This window comes from Thunnus albacares, chromosome 4 (genome assembly GCF_914725855.1).
Source record: "Thunnus albacares chromosome 4, fThuAlb1.1, whole genome shotgun sequence".
Classification (NCBI taxonomy): domain Eukaryota; kingdom Metazoa; phylum Chordata; class Actinopteri; order Scombriformes; family Scombridae; genus Thunnus; species Thunnus albacares.
The window spans coordinates 12,983,155-13,008,047 of NC_058109.1; the positions used below are offsets into that span (position 1 = coordinate 12,983,155).

At 37.6% G+C, this 24,893-nt stretch overlaps 2 protein-coding genes across 3 annotated transcripts; one reads left to right on the plus strand and one right to left on the minus strand.

Moving 5' to 3' along the window:
- The first annotated feature begins 3,789 nt into the window (after positions 1-3,789).
- On the plus strand, positions 3,790-24,670 carry rtf2 (replication termination factor 2). Its single transcript, XM_044349311.1, has 9 exons — positions 3,790-3,963; positions 4,650-4,744; positions 5,408-5,501; positions 5,749-5,888; positions 6,374-6,452; positions 20,792-20,902; positions 21,623-21,677; positions 22,848-22,922; positions 23,492-24,670. Exons 1-9 carry the CDS (start codon positions 3,895-3,897, stop codon positions 23,695-23,697), a joined length of 924 nt encoding a protein of 307 aa, XP_044205246.1. The 5' UTR covers positions 3,790-3,894; the 3' UTR covers positions 23,698-24,670.
- Positions 8,945-18,976, minus strand: gcnt7 (glucosaminyl (N-acetyl) transferase family member 7). Of its 2 annotated transcripts, none has more exons than XM_044349309.1 (5): positions 18,293-18,976; positions 12,337-12,582; positions 11,257-11,998; positions 10,199-10,294; positions 8,945-9,736 (listed from the first exon to the last, which is right to left on the minus strand). In XM_044349309.1, exons 1-5 carry the CDS (start codon positions 18,338-18,340, stop codon positions 9,498-9,500), a joined length of 1,371 nt encoding a protein of 456 aa, XP_044205244.1. In that variant the 5' UTR covers positions 18,341-18,976; the 3' UTR covers positions 8,945-9,497. The 2 variants fall into 2 exon arrangements, with proteins under 2 accessions (XP_044205244.1, XP_044205245.1); XM_044349310.1 differs by having other exon boundaries at positions 17,742-18,736.
- Positions 24,671-24,893: the final 223 nt, after the last annotated feature.

Consider the following 24,893-nt stretch of genomic DNA (forward strand, 5'->3'; position numbering starts at 1 on the left):
TGCTCAAATTCCCTATTTATGACTATGCCAGACAACATGGGGAAATTTACTGTACAAGCTATCAAAAATATATATCATCAATTTTGTAAATTTGTAATCACACTAGTACTGCTCAGACCAAAATGATAGAAAAAGTAAGTACAGTTTGGGCAATGTTTCCTACTGACATAATTTTTAGCTATGTGAGTTTCAACATAAACAGAAAAAGGAATGAGAAAATAATTGTGGTTGACTTGTGTGTGTGTGTGTGTGTGTGTGTGTGTGTGTGTGTGTGTGTGTGTGTGTGTGTGTGTGTGTGTGTGTGTGTGTGTGGAAACCCGTTGCAGTCTTCTTGTTGGATGTGGTGTGCTTTTTCCAGGGTTTTGGATTTCTCATTATATGTACATGAACTTGCATATGGCCTGATACATGGTGTTAGAGTTGACTGAGTACAGTGGTGTTCCCGATCACAAATAAAATATTCTTTCATATAGCCTAGCAGACGTTTTATTGCAGGGAAATGTTGTGGTCACTGTAGAATTTGCTGTAAAATTCTTGAATGCGTGACTTCTTGTACACGTTTTGGTGTCACTTCTTTCACCATTAGTTCTCTAAGGAAATTGTGAAAGGTCTTCACTACAGCCTTTATATCATATTATCCCTATATGGCTCATAGGATTTTTGTGTGCTTATATATGTTTATATATATATATGCTTATTATATTAGTGTAATACTGAAATAAATTCATACTATCGAGAAAATTAAAAGGGATGCATATTCAATATGGAGGTTCAAGAGGTTCAGAAAAAAGTTAGGACTTGCTGCTTTTCTTTTTTTTTTACATTATTGTACGGTTTTGGACTGTTAGTTGGACAAAACAAACAATTCGAAGATGTCACCTTGGGCTGCAAGAAATTGTAATGGGTATTTATTTCAAAGTTGCTTTTTTGACATTTTATAGACTAGAAGATTCATTGATTAATCAAAAAAATAATTGACACAGTAATCGATTATGAACATAATAATTTTTTTTTGCAGCCATGGTCAAGATTAGTGTTTTTCTCTAGTAAACTGATTTTTTTGCCCACTTTTAAATGGGTCACTGTATAGAGAAAATAACCCTTTTGAAAAAAAAAGTAATAAAAAATGGTATTATCATAGTGAGTACAAATGATCAAAATCTTGCCTGTGCTTGCTATTGATTTTGAATAAAATCTGATAGAGAAAAAAAAGATTCACCAGCCCCTTGATAAATCTTACCCTTTGCTCTGTTCCAAATCATTTCCTTCCAGCTCTGTCCAGAGAGATTTCAGGGAATAGGCAGTTTGGGTTTTTCTCCTTCAGAGAGCTTTAGCTCGGTTGGCTGGAGGGCTAAGGGTCCAGCTCTATCAACTAGCGCCAATGTAAACACAGCAATTCCTTCCCAATTAGAAACGCTAAATGCATTGGACTCGGTGCACTGCCAGGGCTGGTCCATGCAATTAATGCAGCCTTGGTCTCCACTGGCTGCCTCGGATGGCTGGAATGGTTAAGATGTATACAGTTTCAGTTCAAGGCCAGTCAGTGGAAGTCTGATTGGGCAGGTTGGACTCATCATGGAAGTATAAACATGAGGTTGGATGGGCGCTTGGTGGTTGGGGTTTTCTTTGGGTCAGCCGTGCAGGGTAGCACCACAGCAGGCCAGGAAGATATGTGTGGTAAGGAGGTCAATTGGAGGGGGAGATTTAAGGAAGAGGAAGCTGTGTTTCAGATGAACAGTTGGAGAGGATGGTGATCAATAGAGTCAGGATCTATGCTCACTGGCCATGACAGATTATGGCTTTGGATTGAGGTTACTTTTAGTCAATTTTAATGTGTTTAATATTAATCAAATAAAATATTTGATGAAATACAAATGTAAAAATGTAGTCTGGAACAACGTCTAGTGCAACCCAAAAAGAAGACTTTCACTATTCTTGTCCTCATTTTGTTGTCGTTTCAGGGTACCTTAATGGATGATTCAGCTGTGACAACACGTCTTTGTGTTACATGGAGGGTGTAATAGCAGCGCTAAGAGTACCCTTGAATATCAAGTTGTGAGCCATTGTCTGAGTAGCCACTCCAGCTTTCCATTATGCGGCTCCAGTGACGCAAAGCTTCAACACAGGCATTTTTGGATTACTTTTGACACGAAATAGCATGACTGTAGACCAATGTAGTTGTGTATATTTACGTGTTAACCTAATAAAACTGTAAATCAGTTTTTATATCTAAAATAGAATTTAAAGACACATAATAAGAGAGCAAAATAAAACAAAGTGTCACTTTGCCACTAAGACTGTAGTAACTTCCCAATAAAGAGATCTTTGTCGTAAGTTTTTATGATTAATTGCATCAAGTATAAGCCACAAAACTATGGAAAACGACTCTATCTGCAGTTTTTAAAGCAGTAAAAAAAAAGCAAGACATGGATAAAATACCATTGTTCTAGTCTTCTTTTGTCCAATGGCTATTGTGCATTGTGTGTTCCTGAGGTGTTAGTTTGCACTATCAGCCTGGGGTGCTTCACTCTCTCAAAGATAGTTTGCTAACAGAGCTTTCACTCCATTGCCTTTAATGAAAATCCATACTAAACATTTAGCGCTGTGTGAGAAAGGGGGGAAATTCAATAAGACACATAACACAATTTATAAATTACAGGAAGAACCAATCGAACCAACAGGAAAAATGGAGAAATGTTTCTGTTTGTTAATTTCTCAAAATTCTGTGAACCACAGTAGCAGCTGCTGATGTGTGGTGAAAGAAGTGGAAATCTATTTTCTCAGCCAAAATGAAGTCCAATGCTGTGTTTTTGTTCAGTCTTCTTTTCCACATAGATTATCAGTCATGCCGCCAGAGATGTCTCCACCGAGGTATTCCCCAAACTAATGGTCGCTCTTGGACAGCGCCATCGATAGTAAACTAATCTGCAGCCTGCAAGGCACAGGAAACAGATCTCATTAGCACTCATTGAACTATCTTCCAAGGAAACTTTCATCTTTAGACCACTCTGACAACAGGCCTGAAAGCCAGACTAATGTCACTTACTAGTTCTGGGTTTAATGGCTGACTGCAGAATGTCTAATAGCTGGATGAGCAATAAAAGAGTGAAGTCATCTGTATGAAGTAGTGTTTTCATGTTTACATGCACAGCTACAATGGTATAAGATGTATTTTTTTTTTTATACACAGAGTTGTGCAAGACAATGTTTTTGGTGCATGCAGGAACTTTTCATTTGTGAAAATGTTGACATCAAAATAATACTTCCTACAATTTTTCTAAAAGGGTTTATGTTTATGGTATAATGTTGTGTACCATACCAAAATATTCCTCTCTGTTCCTCCTTATTTCCCCCCTCTCACTTTATGATATTCTTTTATTATCTTGCATTAATAAGTACGTCAGTTATGTAAATATAGCCTATGCATGTGCCATTCTGTGAGAATGGTGTGAAAAACTAATAAGTAACCGGTCATAAAAATCATAACAGCTTAAATTTAGTATACAATCCATAGACTTCTTAGAAATTAATTACTTAATCACATCTTTCCACATTTTTCTGTTAAAAAGAAAACATTTCGTACTTTTAGTTTTAGGGTACATTTTTACTTGCTTCCCACTCATAACTGACAATTCCTGACAGGCTGCTTGCTGAGCAAAAGCTAGTAAACTAATATTTGGAGTGATGCTTCCACAGTGTGGCTGAGGCTACAAAATACACTAAGAGGGTTTACTCCTTCAGCCACTAGAGGGCGATATCGAAATTACTCGTACATCTCGCGAGTTTTGCAGACGTCTTGTTGTTTGTTTACAACCTGAGAACTTCCTTCCTGTATGTAGCTTTGTCCACAGTTAGCTAAGTGGTGTAATCAAACTTCTAAAGTCAACGTTCAAGATGGGATGTGATGGTGGGACCATTCCTAAAAGGCACGAGTTGGTGAAGGGGCCAAAAAAAGTCGAGAAGGTACGTTACGGTTGTTTCATTCTTCCTTTTCAAATTCATCATTGCTGGCGACGTTGACAAAAGCTGTCAGGATGCTAATTGTCAACTAGCTAGCAGGCTAACATGATATTGTCATAACTATTTGTCTTGGAAATACTAAGTGACATACTCAATCGAGTCTTATTTTAAATAGTAGTGATAATTATAAAGATAGATTAGTCACCGGATCTAATGTGTGCTCGGTTCTCTTGTGTGAGATGTTTTATCGTGAAATGTAACTTGGTTGGCTAACAAATTAGCTAACGTTAGCTTTTAAAATGGTTAACGTTACGGTGGTTTAATCTTCACAAACGAAAGAAGAATATAAAATTAAACAACAACCAGCTAACATTAGTGTTAAGTATGTAATTTAATCTTCATATAATTAACCAGCGCGTCTCTTGAGATTCATTATCTATTTTTGTCCTGGCCAAAACGCCAGCGTAGGGTTAGTTAACACATTTCATTTACAACATTCACACAGCGTTAACCTAACGACGCTAAAGTTAGCCTCTGATACTATTATTATAGTTATGAATAAGTGTTAGACAGTAGCAAAAGCCTTACCGATTTTTAAACCTACTCTAGGTATAGTGGCTCTCGATCATGTGGCGTTTGAATTTTAGTGTGTGATATACTTTTGTTTACTTGTATGCCAATGTATCCAGGTTGATAAAAATGCAGAGTTGGCCGCTAAATGGAAGTACTGTGCCTTGAGCCAGGAGAAACTCAGACGCCCCATTGTTTCCTGCGACCTGGGAAGGTAAGGGATGTCTTTCTGTTTACTCATTGATAATCATGGTTAAATTTGCTCCCTTGTTACAGCTGTGGAGACAGAATGGCCTGATAATGATAATTGATAATAACTTTGGAAGATGCCAAGAAACTCATTCATGCCTTTTGTTTTGTCACACTTAGATTATTCCAATACACTTCATACTGGATTACCAAATAAAACCATTGATCTGCTGCAACTCGTTCAAAACTCAGCAGCAAGAATTTTAACCAAAACTAGGAAAAGGGAACATATTACACTAATATTAGCTTCATTGCACTGGCTACATGTAACATTGAGGATAGGTTTTAAAATACTTTTACTTGTTTTTAAACCCCAAAAAAGGTCTAGCACCTTCATATCGCTCAGATTGCTTGTCAGAATATGTTCTAAACTGTTCGCTTAGGTCGCTTAATGCTGGCTTGTTAAATGTGCCATATCTGTTTTTTTTGTTTATTTGTACCTCTTTCTGTAAAGCACTTTGAGCTGCATTTTATGTTATGAAAGGTGATATATAAATAAAGTTTATTATTATTATTATGTGACAATGTGAACATGTTGTCTGAGTTAGTGTGTGCAACACGGTCACAGTCTAGTGTTAAAGATTGAAATATACTGTGTACTAAAAGTCAGATCAACGTTTTGTTACAGGCTCTATAATAAAGATGCCATCATTGAATACCTTCTGGATAAGTCTGCCGAGAGACCCAATGCTGAGGCTGTAGCACACATTCGTGGGATTAAGGTATGTTAACACTGAAGTTTTGTACTCTTGTTAAAATTCACTGATAATTTCCCAACTTTTCTTTGATGAATGTTATTATATAATCCTATTTCTAAAGTCGACTATGCAGTCATACATGTAGGGGAACTTGAGTACATGTAAATGTGTTTGTTTATATATTTATGTGGGGGGGGACTGACACTTGTGAGAATTTATTTTGGTTTCATGCGGAATTTTGTGCATGTTTATTCCTCTATTACCTCTGCAGGACATAAAGGAGCTCAACTTGACTGATAACCCTGAGTGGGAGGGAGAGAGAAGAAATACTAAAGGAGACAGATATGAGGACATCCACTGTGGCATGTTCATTTGCCCTGTTGTTGGGTTGGAGATGAACGGCAAGCACAGGTAACAGTAACTAGTAAAGGGTTCTCAGCCTAAGAATCATAAATAATAATAATGAAAAAATGTTCTCCATTTGTCTTAAATATCAGCTTTGTTCACCCAGTTTATCGTCTAATACTAATCTACTTATTAGGAGAGAATTTAATTTTCAAAACTGTTAGATTCTTGGCAAGTTCACTGTTGATCACAATGTGCCATTAAATTAAGCTCATCGGTATCTGTGTGAACTGTGCAGACGTGTATCTGTATATTCCTGATGTTTCTGCTTGTATTATATTCAATCCTGTGTATAAGTGAGCATGTTGCTAGAACATTTGAGTGCACTCCGCTGTTGTAAACCTTCATCCAAAGTTTTAGACTTAACACTGTTAGAAAATGCTCTTCACGGCCAAGGGAGCCCTTTTCATTTGTTCGTTTTGCACAGGGAATGGTCATAAAAAAAACCCCAACGTATTGTATTTCATATTACCTGATGTTTCCATTTTCAGGTTCTGTTACCTGCAGACGTGCGGTTGTGTCTTCTCTGACCGAGCCCTGAAGGAGGTCAAGACAGAAATCTGCCACAAGGTGAGCAGTATTTCATCCTTTCTTTTCCAGTTGATCTATTCCAAATCAATATATGTATGTTTTTCTTTTTTTTACTAATAAACCCACCCTTCTCATATTTATACATTTATGTGTAACTCACTGTGGATAGTGTAAAAATGTCAAAGAGATAGGAAAGCACTAAAATATTAAATAACTACCCAATAATTTACTATTAAATCTGCAGTTTGTAAGCAATTTGAATCAAGGAAAACATTGCTACATATGCTACAACTTTCACATCGATAATAATTTAGTTCTTTGATGAACTAGTGGTTTGCCAACTATGAATCTTTATTTTTATTTTACTGCTCTACATCACTGACCTCCCAGTCTTTCGCAGTAATTCTGCTTGTTTGATTCACATACAGAGATCTCTCATTGCTAATGCTTTGTAAATAAGCAGTCTTGATATCAATGTAGATAACACACTAACAGTCGGGCATTGACTTGGTTCCGGATGAACAGTCTGTTGCTGAGATGAATAAGAATGTGAGTTAAAACTCTGAAGTGTGATGTTTTAAAGCTCCCATGCACAGTATGGCAGCTACTTGAATAAAAAAGAAAATTGTATCAGCTATCCATAAAAAAATATGGCTTGAAATAAAAACAACATTGACACCATTAAGGTATATAAAAGATGGGTAGTACTCAAAATTATTGTCAAGATATGAGGAAACCATGTAAATCAATAAACATCATACCTGAGGACACAGTCTGAGACTGTTAGCTTGTTGGTGGTGATCATTTTAGAGTCTATACAAATGTGTAGCTGAAATTTACATATGTCAGACAGGTTTATGATATAAACTGGATGGATGATTAACTTATCAGTTTTATGTTATTATTTTTTATAGGTAATCCAAAATGACAGTTGCATAGCAAGTTAGGTAATACAGTGGCACTGTAAAATAAAATGATAAAAACTATTCACATAACATCTCCAAAACCCTCAGTTTTTCAAAGATTTACTTCATAAATTTTTGAACGGGGGTTTGGCAGGCTTACTCACAACAGTAACCCTAAGAACAACAGTGGCATGAACTAAAATAGCTCTAGCAGCAGTTAAAAAAAGCACATGTTCTAAAAAGGGCAAAGCAGAAGTGGCAAAGCCACTTCTGCCTTGCCACTTCTGCTTTGATAGAGCCACTACAGTCAGCACATACCTGTTACAAATACCTTTGTAGCTCAGTTTGACCCTGTTCTGATGTGTGATTATCTCACACTTTTGGCAAATGGTTGAAAATTCAGTCATGTATTTTTTTTTTTTTTCAGTGCCCCTTTGATGATATAGATATAGGTTGTTCCTTTTTTTGGCGTTATTTCAGTCATCACTGTCCAAAGTGGAAATTGTTCACAGTCCCAGCTTACCTGAGAAAATCACACATATTTGACTATTTTTCATCAAGTGTCTCTAGGCATTTTTTAGCAGCATTGCTCTTCCTTTCCAGTTGTTTCTGACAGTGAGCCAAATGGAGCCACATGGGAATCTCAGAGATACAGGCCTATGAGCCATTTTGGGTCTTGACCTGTTAGCTTTAGTAACTTTAAAGCCATGGTTGTAATTTCTCATGCAGAGGCTATTTTGAGGTAGCAGATAGTGGATGATATCTAATCACTGTTGTTGTTTCTATATAAGTGGAAGCATTTGGCACAGATCAGTTGTTTTACTTTGCCAGAAATAGGTCCCGAAACCACAAGAAAAGCTACAGTGATCCATGTGAGAAAACTTAGTTTAACTGAGATGTGCATTATAGCCAACACACAATTTCTTGAATTTATAGTCATTGACATTTAGGCTACCTGTACCTCCTTCTAATTCAATCTCACATTGTCTGGCATCGTGTAGACTCGGACAGTTGTTGGCATATTTAGTGAACATGTGAGAATGCAGTAATAGGACTTCGCATCACCGAGCAAAAACCATAAAACCTCAGTGCTGTAAGTGGTCTGAAATCACCCCAAGGCTGTGTGTCTTACTTCGATTATGCAAGAGGTCTGATGTTTTCCCCAAACAGCTTTTTGCCCAAATAAGTCAATTCTGTAAGACTTATCTTCCTATAAAAATACAGGGAAAATATCTCAAAGTAGTGACCAGACAAGTTTCTCAACACAGTTAAAAGTAACCTCAGCCAACAAGCTCTGGTGAATATAACTATACCGTTTCCTCTAAGTGGTTTATAGTGAAAGCCATAATTAATTTTTTTAAATTTATTTATTCAGATGTGAAGTGGCTTTTTGTGCAGTCAAAACATAATTGTACGCAACAGAGAAAAGGCAAGTCTGGTTGTCCTTGACTCACTTGATAATCTTCCGGTCTTCCGTAGCCTCATTGTTCACACTGAAACCTGAAAGAGTGCTGTGCATCCTGAAACATGCTGGGGAGGAGATTTAACCTCTACAGTCACTCTGACAAACATTTTACACGATAAAGTGAAAAATAGGATGGAATGTCAGCAAGAAGGGCAGGGAGATTGTTTCCAAATTGTCTTTATTTCATTGCATCTGCTACTATCTAATCCATTACAAAAGAAAAATAGACAACAGTTTTATCCACAAGTGATTTTTTTAAAGGCTAGACGACATGCTGAACAATATCAAATTAGAACAAATACATAATAAATTTAATTAAATAATATTAAATGTTGTTTATTCAATACTTTGTGTTGTGTAGTGGTCTCAAACGGTGTCTTGTTATATATGTGTATGCTTTCTCCATGGAAGTTATTTTACTTGTTTACATGCTTTAACTGTTTTTCCTTTACTGTAAAGATACTTACATTCTCTGGCCACCAAAGATAGTAGCCTTTCAAACTGAAGTGAATGGCATATATATTGTTTCAATATCAACAAGAACAGCCGTCTTACAGTTTCATAAACAGACCCATACATCTCTCAACAATACTCATGTTGCAGAGTCTTTACAGTGAACAGTGCTCACAGTGACCACTGAATGAGTGCAAACAATCTGGGCTGCATGCACTGTAGCCCAGCTTTTGTTTAGGATACCAACAGCAATTTCATGCCCTAGCACTTCTCTTGAAGTAGCTGCTGCTGCTTTAGTTGCTTTAAGCTGGCCAGGCGCCATGACGGCTCTATGGGAACAGTTGCCTGCATGAGCACCTTGTTCCTGTGCCACTGCTCTAGACAGTCCAGCGCCTTAGGAAAAGTCTTACTCTCAAACTTATTGGCAAACATGCTCTTCTTGTTAATGATCCATGGCAGGTCTTCCATTCCGTAGACACAAATGTTTCGTACATAACGCCCTAGAAAATGACAGAGACAACAATGGTCATGCACCTGTAGATTAGATTTTAGGCCTGGTACTCTTTTACCAGAGAATATCAGACTTTCATGATGTTGTGTGTGTTCTGTATGTGGGTAGATTGTGTGCCATTGTAAAATTTTCTCTAAAAAGATGCGGGTATTTTCTTGTTATATAAAAATAATGTTTCCTATTTTTATACTGCAGAAGCTTGGATAAAACATAGTCTAAACCTGAGAGGACGCCGTATCAGATTAGTCCTCTTATCATCTTTTGTTTTGTAAATCCTGAGTTTCCTTAGTCAGTAAATGGTTCTATAAGCCTGTCTGGAGCCAAACAGCCAAACATAACTGCAGACCATCTTTATTTCATAGGACAGAGATAGAGTATGTAGTGTACTAGTCGGTTTGGCCACAAAAAATTACCTCCATCACTGTACATGCTGTACTACAGTATAATGTACCTTTGCAACCATCGTGTGCCTTTCCTTCTTGATCCTTCCACTTGATTGCCCTGATGGATCCTGCCCAACCTCCATCTATGTTGCTGCCAGGAGCTTCTTCAAACACGTAATCAGACAGGATGAATCATTATTATGTGACCAAATTGGATTATAGGTATTTATTAACTACCAGCAATGCTAAATCACATTTTTAATTTGCCAAATATAAATACAGCCCTATGACAACCATCAAAACAAAACAAAACACACCCGTGGATGATTAAAAGCTCAAATTTTAAGAAAATGATTAACAGGAATATCAAAATCAATCAAGTCTGTGAAGGTCAGGTGCATAGGCCATAGGATTGACAAGGAAATATGGTGCTTCTTTCTCTCTTTTCAATCAGTGTTTTTATGATGATCTCAGTTTTAAACTAGATACTGTATGTGGGCATGTTGTAGTTTTCTTTCACCCCATAGGAGTGGGATAAAAAAAGGAAATGTGTTACTTTGAGATGGTGACTAATAAATGTACCATTTTTTTCAAGTGACCTTTCTTATATGTAAAAAAAGAAAAAAAACTTCCAACATCTTCACACATTTCAATAGCATTTACTCAATGTGCCAGTGCTCTTGTGTGATCACCTCAGTCATGCTGTAGCCCACTGTATGGCCAATTAAACTCAAGACTAATTTTTAAAATTAGTTAACACCAGTGACTTTTCTCATCTCTGACTTTATCATAAAATTTTGCTGAACACAAAAATTTGTTGAAGTGCCTCCCAAAAGGGGAAATTTTAGGTGTTCTCTCTTACCATTACATTGCTTTAGATCACACAGCCCGTGCAAACTTGAAATCATGACCGGTGCCATAAGAGCACAGTCAACAAGTCAGTATACAATGTTTGCTATGGTTGAAGTTACTGTATGACCTTGTTCTTTCTCGGGTCTCCTTTTGTTTAAACATCACAGTAGTTAATAATTAACATTTATATACCAAGGTTTATGTTACAGATCTGGAAAAATTGTATGTCAGCTTTACTGGAAGTCACCACCTTTCAGTGTACCAGGTAGTTTACCTTTGATGTGGTTGAGTGTCACCCAGTAGTGCTCGTCTGGGCTGAACGTGTCTTTGGACCACTCCAAGAGGTCGTGGGCTATTGGGCTTTTCAGAACAAAGTCTACAAAGGCCCTCGTGAGAGCGTAGTAGGCTGTTCCAAAGTACACCTCCAGATGGTGTGGAGGAGGACCTTTCTTCAGTCCCTTCCCTTTCGCAACTACATGAGACCCAATGATCTCCTTGTGCTGGAAATGTGTCCTGTACCTCATAGACACTGGTTGCTTGATCCCAGGGGTCATGTTTCTATCCTTCCACTCTTTGCTTTGCATGTACTGCACCAGTTCCAGGTTACTCTTGACAGGGAAGTCCTGTCCACACAGATTCACCACCTTTCTCCAGCCTATCTGGGACTTTGCTAAATCCTTCATGCAGTTCAGATCTGCCTGCAGACGGGAAAACCCAGCGTAGGCCACAGTCTCGCTGCGGCTGGAGAGGAAAGTATTTTCAAAGCAGCTGACAAGCTTCCGTACGGCCGCTTGGTACTCCGAAGGAGCCTTAGCGTCCACATGAATGCAGTAGACATTTTGGGGCATGTAAATGGCCCGCAATAGGCGCACGAAAAGCTCCAGCTCCTTGTGAACAGTCACAATAAATGCTAAAGGATAGTTCTCCTCCTCGAGGCTTAGTGGTCTTGTGATAAAGTTAAGGTCTCTGGTCAAATTGGAGCACTGCAGATGGCTATTCAGAATATAGCTTTGTGCCTGTAGACAGAAAAAAACATTAACACTACACCTGTAAAATAATGGATCTGGTAAATTAATTGTTTTGGTTTGATTGTTGTAATTTCTTATTTTATACATTAAAAAAAAATCATTTTTTAAATGTGGTGTATATTACCAATAATATAAAATGTTTCTAGCTCCACTAGTAATACAGTTAGATTAAGCAAATAAGGATGGCAATGCCACATGGTAAATACTACCTGGTACTCGTGTCAGTTCAAAAATTTGGAAAATTTGATCCAGAATTTTCTGTATAATTCTCATAATAATTTACTCTCCTGCAAATAAGTTCATATGGAATAGAAAATTAAACATACCTTGAAGCAGTGCCATTCTATTCCTTCTTCAGTGTCGGGGAGAACAGCTTTACATTCATTGTAGGAGGGCCTGTGAGTTGGCGGCTCTAAGGGCTTGGGCTCTGTCGGCATTCTGGTCATCAAGTAAAAAACTGAAAAGACCATAATACTCATCCCCAGGCACAACAGGAAGCTGCATTTTGCCCCTTCAAGCTGGCGCATAATAGCCTTCTCTGTATTCAGACAGCACCACCACAGATGAAACTCCTGCAATAAAGATATCCAGATTGGTTAATAATTTGCAGAAGGGTCCTGGACCCATGAGGGATATTAAATAAGGTTACATATGTAGGTTAGCCCTAATTGATAGAGCCAGCTTTTAGCTCAAGAAATGTAGTTTAGTGTACCAAATTTAGTCCTTTTAATAACTGTTATCTGAGATGTCAAGCATAACTGGAAACCTATTGTATCTGGTTCGTCTTTCTGAAACACAACATTTAATAGTAGAATTCCCTAAATATGTAACGTTATATCTAACATTTATATCGTGAGATTTCTATAATCATGCAGTGTAAGAAATTCCACCTGCAGAGAGCTGCTCTGTCTCACTTTTACACCCCAACCAACATGCAAATAAACCAAAACAAAACTGATGAGAGGAAATGGTTCAACCACCCTAGGCAAAATATAGAGTCAAAGTTGCTACTATAAAAACCTTTTAAACCCAGTCATTTAAGTTTTTGTTATATTATAAATATTTTAGCTCTGCTAGATGCACGGATGAAATTAGTGCTGAAATAATTAGCTAGGTAATTAAGCAGTGAGTTGTTCCACTGGTGATCAAATGTTTTAATTATAAATTTGATAACCAGTCAATTATCAAGTAAAAATGTCAGACAATTGTTGGTTACATCTTGCTTAGGCTTAGCTTAGCTCGCTATCTTTTGTCTCATAGAATTATGAAAAGAGCTAATTTATGCAGACAAAAGAATAATATCTTGAGATAAAAGAGATGGAAATTACAATATTTTTTCGCTGAAAACCGAGGCAATTGTGTTTGCCTAATTTGTAAAGAGACTGTTGCCTTGTTTAAGGAATTCAATGTAAAGAGACATTACCAGACAAAACATGCTAACGCATACGACAAGCTAACAGGGAGTGAGCGCGCAGAAAAAGTGAAGCAACTCCAAGCTGCTTTAGCCTCACAACAGCGACTCTTCTTGCAGGCCTGTGAGTCAAATAAATCCGTCACCAAGGCAAGCTACGAAGTTGCCATGTTAATCGCCAAATATGGCAAACCTTTCACAGAAGGTACGTTTATCAAGGACTGTGTCATGAAAATGGTGGAGAACATTTGCCCCGAGAAGAAGCAAGAATTTGCTAATGTTTGCCTGGCTCGTAACACTGTGGCACGGAGAATAGAGGACATATCGTCAGATATTCAGAGACAACTGGGGGACAGGGGAGTGACTTTTTCATTAGCCTGCCGTGAAAGCACAGATGCATCTGACACAGTTACTGATTTTTTTGAGACAAGTTGACGATGACATAAACGCAAGAGAGGAGCTGCTTGACCTCCAAAGCCTTAAAGGCCAAACAAGAGGAACGGATTTATTCGTTTCTGTTTGTGCAGCTGTTGATGATATGAAACTATCAAGGAGTAAAGTTAGTGGGATGATTACTGATGGTGCGCCCACCATGGTTGGTGTACGAAGTGGATTATCCACATTGATCTGCAACAAAGTTAGCGAAGAAGGAGGTAATGCCATTAAACTCCACTGTATAATTCACCAGCAGGCTCTCTGCGCAAAACATCTCAAATATGATCATGTTATGAAACCCGTGGTAAAGGCAATCAATTCTATTCGCTCTAAAGCCCTTTACCATCGCCAGTTTAAGCAGTTCCTGCTTGACATCCAGGCTGAATACGGAGATGTAGTATATCATACTGATGTGAGGTGGCTCAGTTGGGGTCTGCACTGCAGAGATTTTTCTCTCTCAGAGAAGAAATTGGACATTTTTTGGCTGAAAAGGGACAACCGATGCAAGAACTGTCAGATACTGTATGGCTGGCAGATTTAGCTTTTTTGGTTGACATAACGAAGCATCTGAATGCGTTGAACGTTAGCCTCCAAGGACAAGACGCAGTGGTGAGCCAACTATATGCACACATTAAGGCCTTTGGAACCAAGTTGCAACTTTTCCAAAGACACTTGTCACAAATTGAACCCTGCACTGCACATTTTTTAGCTTTGCAAGAGGTCATGGACAGTTTTCCACATGACAACATCGGTGTGCAAACGAAGAGGTATGCAGCAGCCATTGGATCTCTTTCTGTGGAGTTTAAGGAACGCTTTCGGGATTTTGCAGCTATTGAAAAGGAGATGTTGCTTTTTTCTTCTCCCTTCTCCGTGGACCCCAGTGATGCTTCGCCACAGCTGTAGCTGGAGCTCATTGAGCTGCAGTTTGACAATGAGTGGCGTGGCAGACACCAGCAGCTTTCTGTTGTTGACTTTTAGGTTTCCAGAAATGCGAACATTTGCAAAGATAATGTTGAGCTTATTCGGCTCCATGTATTTGTGTGAGAAGACATTCTCTGTCATGAACTCGAAGCAGTTCTTGGTTAGGTCAAGACCAAGTGACTTCTACCTACGTGACATTTTACGCATCTCAACCTCTTCCCACAAACCAGATCTGGCTTGTTTACTGAAAACCACATCTCAGTATAACCCTTCTCAGAACAGCAGCTTTCATTATCAGTAAGTTTATTATTATCATCAGTAAGTTACCTGTTTCTTGGTCAATCTGAAATTCTGAGTGTTTTGAATGGTAACATCTGTCACTAGTAACAGTGAAAAGCCAAAAGCACAGTTATAAATATATGCACTTGGACTTCTGGCAATTATTATATTAAGCTTTTGAATAAGGTTTGCCTATAACTGCTGGTGTTGTACCTGTAGATGTGACACAAAATATTACTTTCTGAATGATCTTGTGAAAGACAAGAGTAAGAGTCATATGTTTTAAGCTTAAATGTAAACAGACTTTGCATTATTCATATAAGTCACGTTTAAAATGAACATGGGGTTAAGATTTTTTATCAACTTGATGGAAGTTTAAGGTATTCCATACAGTTTGTTCTATGTTATCTGACTCCAGATGTGAAAGAAAGGCAGAATTGTTTTTTTAATTTGTTCACGTCTGAGTGGCTTAGATTTGGTTACTGACTGTCTGCTAACTGACATTAGCGGTGCACTTTTGCTTGGTGAATATTTGTTTGGTGGCTCGTTCAACAAGCTAAGCTGTAGGACAAGACGGGTATTCATGTTAGTCAGTTATCATCGAGTTTTGATGATGTGCACACAGGCTATCGTTTCATTCACTACCATGTTTAAAGGAGGAAGGTATCATGCCTAATAATGCACTTCAATTTAACAATTGAGTATTGAATATTTTATAGATTTTAAGATTTTATTTAAAAATTGGACATCTTTTTTTTTTTTTTTTGCTGATCCAAAAAATGATCCAATCCTGGACTTAAAACCATGATATGATCCGAACTGTGAGTTTTGTGATCCGTTGCACCTCTAGTTTCCACCCATGAGACTGGAACACTTTAGTTACTAAATGAATTGGTGTCATAGTTTCCCTGGGTGTTTTGCCTTTGTATTTTATGCAGTGAGGGTAGCATTTACAATTCAAATTTTATGAATCCTTAACTTCAAGCTTAACATTGTGATAAAGTCCACATCTTTCCTCAGCATTGTGCCAAATCTAATGATCAACCAAAAAAGTATAGGATGTAAAAACTCAAAAGTTGCTTTGGAGCAGTTGAGCTGTGGGAAGACTGAAGGATAGAAAGCTTGCATAGGCTAAGAAATATATCTTATACCTCTGTAGCCTCTTTAGAAGAGGGAAGCTGGATATCTCTGAGGACTTTTCTTAATCCCACGTCAATGAAGCCTCTTCACTTGAGTCCCCCTTGCTGTTACAGCTCTGTTGTTCTTGAGAACAGCACCAGAGATACAAATATCCATAGAGCGGCTGCTATGGAAATGTCGACGGTTTCTAATCTGTCGAGATACCTCCCACACACTCCTTCCCCTCATATTCATAACATACAAAGCGAGCACTACCCAACATGTAAATAAGGAGAAATTAGCTTGGTCGTCTCAGTTTTTGTAGTTGGGGATTTTCATCTAAAGTTGTGTTTCTCTACGGGAGAGGTACTTACCCCCAGGGGACTTTGCTGATGGAAACATTGCTGTTGCTACTGTAAGAAACTATTTTTGTCATATTTGAAATATAAATCTATTCTAACCCCGTTCTGAATTCATATTTTTTTTAAATAATAATTCAAAAACCCTCAACTCTTTAGTAATGAAAAAGAACTGATAAGAGTATTGATAAATACTGTTATTTCTTTCCTCTGACGTTTCGTTAAAGAAAAAATGCTGCCACTCATCTGTGAACTTTGGAATGAATCTGGAACGAGTCAAATATTAACAGACAGTAAAAATCTATATCTGTTGGATCATAAAGTCTGACGTGTGCCTTTTCTTGCAACAAAGAAAAAAAAAAGTGCTAAGATGACATTAGTGCACTCTGTTTTGTCTCTGTGATATCTGCAAAACGGGACAAAAAATGGTTTGTTGATAAAATAAAGATAAAACCATAACCGTCCCCACAGCTGGCTAGTGGCTACAGCCTGACTGTTGGAGGATGAGAAAATCCGACTCAAATCCATTCACAATATGCCTGTTTTACCAATGTTCTGTGATTATTATTTTTTTATGGCACACACAGTTTTTTTTAAATAAATATTGTAATGATAATAGTCCGAAATTGTGTGAAACTGCATAGTTTTTAGTTATATAACATTGAATCTTCTTGGGGGAGGACCTCCAAACCCCCCAACCAAAACCCCTGTAGGCCAAGCCTTCGACCTAGTTATTTTTCTGACCACTGTAGGTATGATTAATCATACATTCAGGTATGAATCAGCTGGATAGCATCACGTTTTCCTTTGGAACAATTGATAAGAGGGCTTCTTGACACCAGCACCAACTGACTGCTTTCTGATTGGCTACTGTTCATGATTCATAACCTCATTAAAGTTTTACTATCAAATCTCTAGCCGCTGCATTTGTTTAACACTTATAAATAGAATTTCTATTCTTATAGCTATTCTTATATGCTTTTTTAATGATATAACACAAAATAATAATCGACATTAGTATTCAGGGGAGACAATTAGCCTATATTTTAATTGATCAGGGGGCGGTAAGGGACCTGGATAACGGAAAGTTGAGAACCACTGATCTAAATCTTATATTACAGTAAATGCAACGCATACAATAAAGCACACAGACAGGAACAGTACGTAAAGACAGAACGGCAAAGACAGATCAAGGTCAGCCAGTTACCTTTTGAGACAGTTCAGCCTGTAGTCCTTCTCTTCTTGTAGAGGAAGTAAAACATTAGACATCAGCAGCTTTTCTGATCAGGGTAATCTAAACAGCTACTCCGAGTGTCTTATATCAATTCATCCAGAGTCCCACGGAGAACGTAAGTAATTTCCACTGGCGCCATCACCAGCAACAACAGCAACAGGAGTGGTCTTTTGTTATAGTTTTGAGCTAAATTTGGTTGTCAGGATTTGATTACTGTTGTTTCTGGCAGTGAGTGACCTGGAGGCTGTGCTCTCTAAGCTTGAGATCTGTGTCTGAGTGAGACAGTGTTTTGCATATGTTTGTGGGATTTTTTTTTTTTTTTTTTTTCTCTGGTTGTGTTCATTGCTGATTAAGTCGCTCCCCCCACCCCGCATCCCCATGAGATGAGTTCCGTCCCTGCCTGGTTACCAGCAGTTACACCCACACACACACACCTGACACACAGGCACACACTCACACCTCACACACACCCTCTCTCCCCAAGGTTTTTTTCCATTCTCCTCCCCATACAGTTTCCTACTCACTGGTCCGTTGCATCTTCCTTTTTTCTTTTTAGTCCTTTCACTTTCCATTATCGTTCCTCAGTCATCGTTATCTAAAGTTCCTCTTTTCTTTGTCTCTCAAATATGGTTAACTCCAGTTCATCTACCCAGTTAAAAGTGCACATATTGAATTATCCACAGTGTCTCTCCATGTAGCGCCGTCTCTATGTCATCTTCACCCTCTTGTTGCTCGTCAACTGGTGGGTTTAGTGCTGAATCAGTGTTGTGGTCGACTTGTTCACTGACTTCATGATAAGGTGCTCAGCTCACTGTTGGTTTACGGTAATAGCAACAGCAGAGTGACTGACTTCCGAGCAGCATGCACACAGTTTGTTTGCTGCATGGTCAGCTTCTGAGATTATCTCTCTTGTGTTGAACAGAGCACATGGCCATGAGTCCACACCCACTGAGCCTGCATTACAGACACACAATAGATCCCCTGCTGGTTACTCAGGGGTTTAATATTTGTGTTTGGATACGGGTGTGTTTTCCCTTTTTATGAGGCAGGCATGCAGACTGTAGCTTATGTTAGTATTATAGTTTTTGCAGTCATACACTAATTTTTATGAATTAGAGATTTTTGCCATGTGTAAGAGAAATGCATCTGATTTACAAACTGTTCTGGATCAATCAAATGCTAAAGCTGCATTAACATCTATACAGGAAATTGATATGGAAAGAAAAAGAAAAGAAAAATGAATCATCTGCCAGAATTTGATTAGGGCTCTAACAAACAAGCAGACTTTCGATTTAGTGAAACAACGTATTCTGCAGTTGTAGAGGTTTGTTTACCAAACAGTTTTATCTGCACAGGAAATTTTTCTGTCATGAAAAGACACATTTCCTCATTTTGCCCTGTCATCCAGATGATAAGATGTCCAATAATATCTTTAAAACAGGACAAGATTTAGTACCCAATGGAGGAGCTGTGGGAAATCCACATTAGGAGCATTTTTAGATTTTGTTGGATACTATCATAAACACAAAAATAGGCCTGTAGTAGTCATTCGTTGCTCATAAACTGTTATAGATATACTGCGGTGTGACAAAGATGTACAAAGATAAGATATATCACTAGACACCTATGATTACGAAATAGTCATGATCACATGCTTCTTGCTGTTCAATTCTGTAGTTACAACATCCACCATGCTCAACTATCACCTGCATACCAACTACAATACATCATTTTATTTTTGAGCATTAGAATAGACAATTTGTTTCCATTATCCAGGTTCAGTTTTCCTTTCAGAGTAAACTAAATGCAACCTGCATGCTGATCTGGATGAATGTTGATCTTTTATACTTCAGAAAAGATCACTGTACAGCACAATCTCTGTGTATGTTTTTTGTTTTTCACTGGAAAAACAATTATGCAGTCGTGTATGGAAATAGCTTGACTTATTTTACTATGTGCTTTTTCAGCTTACCTGGCCCTGCCTCGGATAACCTCAAAAGCAATTTAAAGATTTCCATCAAGCTGGGTAAACAAACCATGGCTTTGCAAGTCAAAGTAGGAGTACCCCTTACCTGTTGAACACCTGAAGCTTATTGAGGCTGAGATCTGGACTTTTAACCTAATCATACATCATGTTGTGAGATTGTGTGTTTTTTAAAGAGGCTTGCTCATCTGAATGTTGAGTAGATGTGCCTGGAGGATGCCTTTTTTAGAGTATGTATTGACTTTTTCAGAGAAATTGTTCTTTTAACTTTCCTAGTAACAACTCAACTTGTGTTTGGGAAATTTATGCTTCAAGCTGGTGGACAGTGGAATCAAAAAAGGGAAAATCCTCTGAACACATAAAATGGGACTTCTCAGGAATGATCTATAAATAAGTGGCTTGGGGAATTTTGCTAAAGCACTAATAAAAAAAAAAAACAAACAAATTAAAAATAACTAAAACATTCTCCCAAAGGAAGTTAGTACAGCGGGTTTCCTTAACGATACAACATGTGATTCAGTCGTTAGTTTATCCCCAACACCAAAATAGAAAACACAGGAGCCTGGTATCTCACACTAGACATTAAGTTATCAATGTGTTCTGATGTGTTTAACTTAATTATTTGGGGGAAAAAAAACAATAATAATGGTGAAATAATCATATTGATGTTCTATACACTGTTTGCTTTCATTTATCCCTACAGACAAAACTCTTTGCACATGTATAACACGAACTTCAATATTCAGTTTTGTCAGTTTTTAATCAGAATTTGCTCACATTCTTTCATTTCGACAACAGAATTAAAAACATATAATCATGTTATCTTATCATATAATCATAATATGATTCTACTGATTCATGATATTGAATTACTGCCCAGCAAGAGTTTAGTGTTGTCTCGATTTTCTTACCCATCACATTTTAAAGATATACACGCAATCTGACCATTTTTTTGAATTTGGATCCCTTTTTTAGTGCTGATGTTTTCTACTGTGTCACTTAATAATATCTCTTAACTGGAATGTTGTGTGTGCTTTAGTGTGGGGACCCGTTTCACGACGAGGACATCGTTGTGCTCAATGGCACAAAGGAGGAGGTGGAGAAGCTGAGGGTGAAGATGGAAGAGAGGAAGGCCAAAGCCAAAACTAAGGTGAGGTTTCATTTGAACTGAGATACAAGTTAATATAAGATGATGACAATATAAAATAGGTTGTCTGGGGTTTTGTTTGGAAGGTGAAATAATTTGGTTGGTTCTTAAAGTCAAGATGAAATGAAAAATGCTTTTTTTTTTTAACTCTTTTAGATCACATCCCCAGTCTTATTGTGCACGTATTTAACATTTAATATTTTATATATATGCCAATAATATATTTAATATATGCCAAAAAATACAAAAAAAAATTCTTTGTGTTTTTATATCAAAATCCAATTATGTTTTCTTCCTGTAAAACAAAATATGACATGTGCTTACATAGGCTTTAACCAACCTATGTCATCATGACATCCACCCATCAATTAGTCTTCAACTTTTAGCTGATTCATTACGACACGCCCACTTTTCAACGTTCAAATCAAGTTCCTCCCAACGTGTTAAGCCCTGCCTGTCTATCCTGTTGCAAATAAGTCACGATACAGAAGTTAGATACTCTCAAAACGCTGTTTCATCTGGACTTTAAAAGCTATTTGTTATGTGTCAGCTTTTTTAATATTTCAGCCCACTAAGAAGAAATTTTGCCTTTTTTTTTTTCTTTTGTAAACTGATACTTCCCATCAAATACTTGTCTTAGAATAGTTTTTCAAGTTAAAGGTCATGTCAGGGATTTTGTTTGTGTTCATTTTGTACTCAACACATTTTCATCTCCCTTTTTAGAAATCGAAGAAGAGCAAAGTCGCTGAAACTGTGTCAACACCATCAGAATCAAAAGGTTTGTGTAAAGCCTGGGTGAAGTATTATATACATTGTAATATGTTTATCATTTACATAACCAAAACCAAACAGCTAACAAAATGCTGGAATCTTTGCTTCTTCATTTGGATAATGTTTTGAATGCACTGTAGAGGAGTAGCTGGGTTATTCAAACCTTAAACCCAGATGAAATCTCAGTAAATACTTTCGTCTTTATTATATAATCAGACGGACAGACACAATCGTGTCTCGTGATCAGTTTTGATTGCAGATGAACATCTAAACAATCATTAAATATACTGTATGGCATTTGTTTTGTGTTAGGCAGACCATCTCTGCTGTGGAACACTGTGGGGAATCTTTGTGTTACCAGCAGATAGCCACTGCTTTTTTTTTTTTTTTTATCTTTTTCTTCCAGTCTGTCACCTGACTTGACCCCAAGATCCATGTCCATATTATGTATTATTTCTTCAGTTTATAGCAGTTTTGTGAAATTGGTTGGTCATATTAGACAGGCTCACTGTGTTGATTTAGTACTCACTTCATATTTGCACAACTTCCTCTTTGTAAATATGTTCAAGAACATGTATCGCTCTTCCACCGGTTTTTATATTCTTTCTTGGGCTTCCTGATTAAGGAAAAAAACAAAAAAGTGATATTGGAACAGGTACAGTGGCTTTACTGTCTGAATCTCTGTTTATAAATCTTAGATCAGAGACCCTGAGTGTTCTGTGTCTTTTGAGAGCAGTGGTGTGGTTTCCTGTTTAGGTCTCTAGGATAGCACAGGCCTCTTTTCTTACAAGTGAACAGGGTGTTGGCTGTGTCACACTCACAGCTTATTTGTGTTACTGACATCATAACTTAAGTTTCAATGAAACAACAATCGCCTAAGTGCACCCTTTCCCTTTCCTGCTTGTGTAAAGCTTCCTTTAGGTTTAAGTTTATGAATTGTTTTACTATTTCTATGTTAAAACCATATAATACAGACAGTTATTTTTATTTCCCCTGACTTCTTCTCTCAATATGTTGTGTCCTTTAAAAATAACAACAGTGAACTTCCATTATAAACCTTTTATGTGGTTAAAATATACATCAGTTTGTTTTTATCATACACATAATAATGTACAGTTAGTTTTCCAATCATAATTTCAACAAAATATCACCTCTCTGTCTTCATTTCTCCTTGCAGGTGACACACAATCTCCACAAGTGGACGTAGCAGGGAGTAGCTCACTACAAAATGGCGATGAAAGCAGCCAGTCAGGTAGCTAACCATGCTTTTGCTCCTAGAAATGTAGTCAGTGTATGTTTAGACATAAGCTCTCTAAATTTGAAGCTGGGATTAGTTCTGGGCTGCCAGAATTGCTGCAAGGAAGAAGGCTCCCCACCCCACCTACGACATGAGTCATTCTGAGAGAGAAACCGTTGAAAGTGCACACGTTTTGTGTGTGAAATTTTGCCAGATCATTTTGAAAAAGATAGTCCGTTACTTCATGTCATTCAGTGAGGACTTTAAACTACAGGGAGCATTTTAAAAAGCTTTGATTGGGTGTCAGATCAAACACAAAATATATGGTTTCTCTTTCAAATTGATTGGTTTTTGAATATGGTTTGCTACATTTAGTATGACGTGTTAGAGACCAAGATGAACATACAGTACAATAGGACATTATCTAATTATGTTAGTACTGAAGCCAATTTTAAAAATCCTCATCATCTTGTTGATAACCTCTCCCTCATCCTCTTCATTTATTTTACATTCTTCTTTATCCTCATCTTTCTCGTTCCTCTTGCTGTTTTGTTTTCCCGGCTGTTTTCTAATCTACCGTCCAGCTGTGGCCGGACCCTCGGGATCCTCCAGCTCCTCCAGCTCCTCCAAAGGCTCCAAGTCTTCAACAAGCTCCGCCTCCAAGAGGTCCATCCAGGACATGTCGGAGAAGTCAGAAGCCTTTAAATCCCTGTTCACCTCCCACAGCTCGGCAAAGCGCACCAAAGATCAGACATCCAACTGGGTCACTCACACCCCGTATCACTTCTAGTTACTATCACTCAGAGCAGAGAACACCCATTTTTAGATTGTGACCCATTAAAGAGCCATTACTGATAAATCTAGTTCTTCATCGCCAGCCCACACCCACACACACACACACACACACACACACACATACATATTACCCATCTGACTTCTAATGACAGTGTCACCACTGTGCGGACTCATTCTCTTCAGTCCCCAATAGCTCAGTGTTTACATGTTGTGGACATTTTGTTAATAGCTCCCCAAGCAGTTCACACTCTTTGTTTTGTAACCTAGTTTGTCCCCCATGTATTCCCCCAGCATCTCTCTGTTCTCACTCACAGGTGCTTTGAGGATTGATGTTAGGGGTGTTTTTTTTTTTCTTTTTTAGACTATATTATTATAGTCTGTGTCACTCTGCTGTCTCCTAGTGGACAGTTCATGGTTGAGACTATCACAAAACTAATGTCAGATAGGCTTGATTTCTTTCATTTAATGGGAAAATCTGTAAAAAAAATCTCTACATCTGTAGAGTTCCTACTGTTGTCTGTGAATGAACACATAATACAGATAATGATTTCTTTTTTTTCCTTCCAAGCTCAAGTGCACAAGCAAAAAAAAAGCAGTTAATGTAACAGGACGACAGGAAACATACTTGAGATCTCCCTCGACCTTGAGCATCACAAACTGTGATATTTTCATTTTTTTTTATTTTTTATCCCAAACAACATGCTTCTACTGTCTTATAAGTATTTTTTCTGGGCATTTTTGGAAGACCTGTGGGGGGAAAAAAATATGTTGGCTTCCAGTTTGTGATAGCAAAAATGTAGTGAATTTGAATTATCATATTTTCTACACTCTCTTCTTTAGACAGTTGTTGTTTTTTTTTTTTTAAAGGAGATTAGGAAATGTTGTGTTTTTCCTGTTTGCAGTTGGACATAGATCCTTTTTTTTGCATGTAATGAGCAAATGTCAAAATAAATTTATATTCAATCCTACCGTATGAGGTTTTTTTTTTAATTACTCACTATATATTTGTGTATTCTGTAGCTGATTTTACAAGTAAAATCCCCAAGAAGTTGCCCTTAATGTGCGGTTCGTGTGTAATCTAAAGCTTGGTTACACAAAGCTGTATGTACAAGAAAGAGCAACAATTACCTTTGATGACGGCAGCAGCAGCAACTTCCTGTTGACACCTTCAAGGGAAAATTCACACCAAAA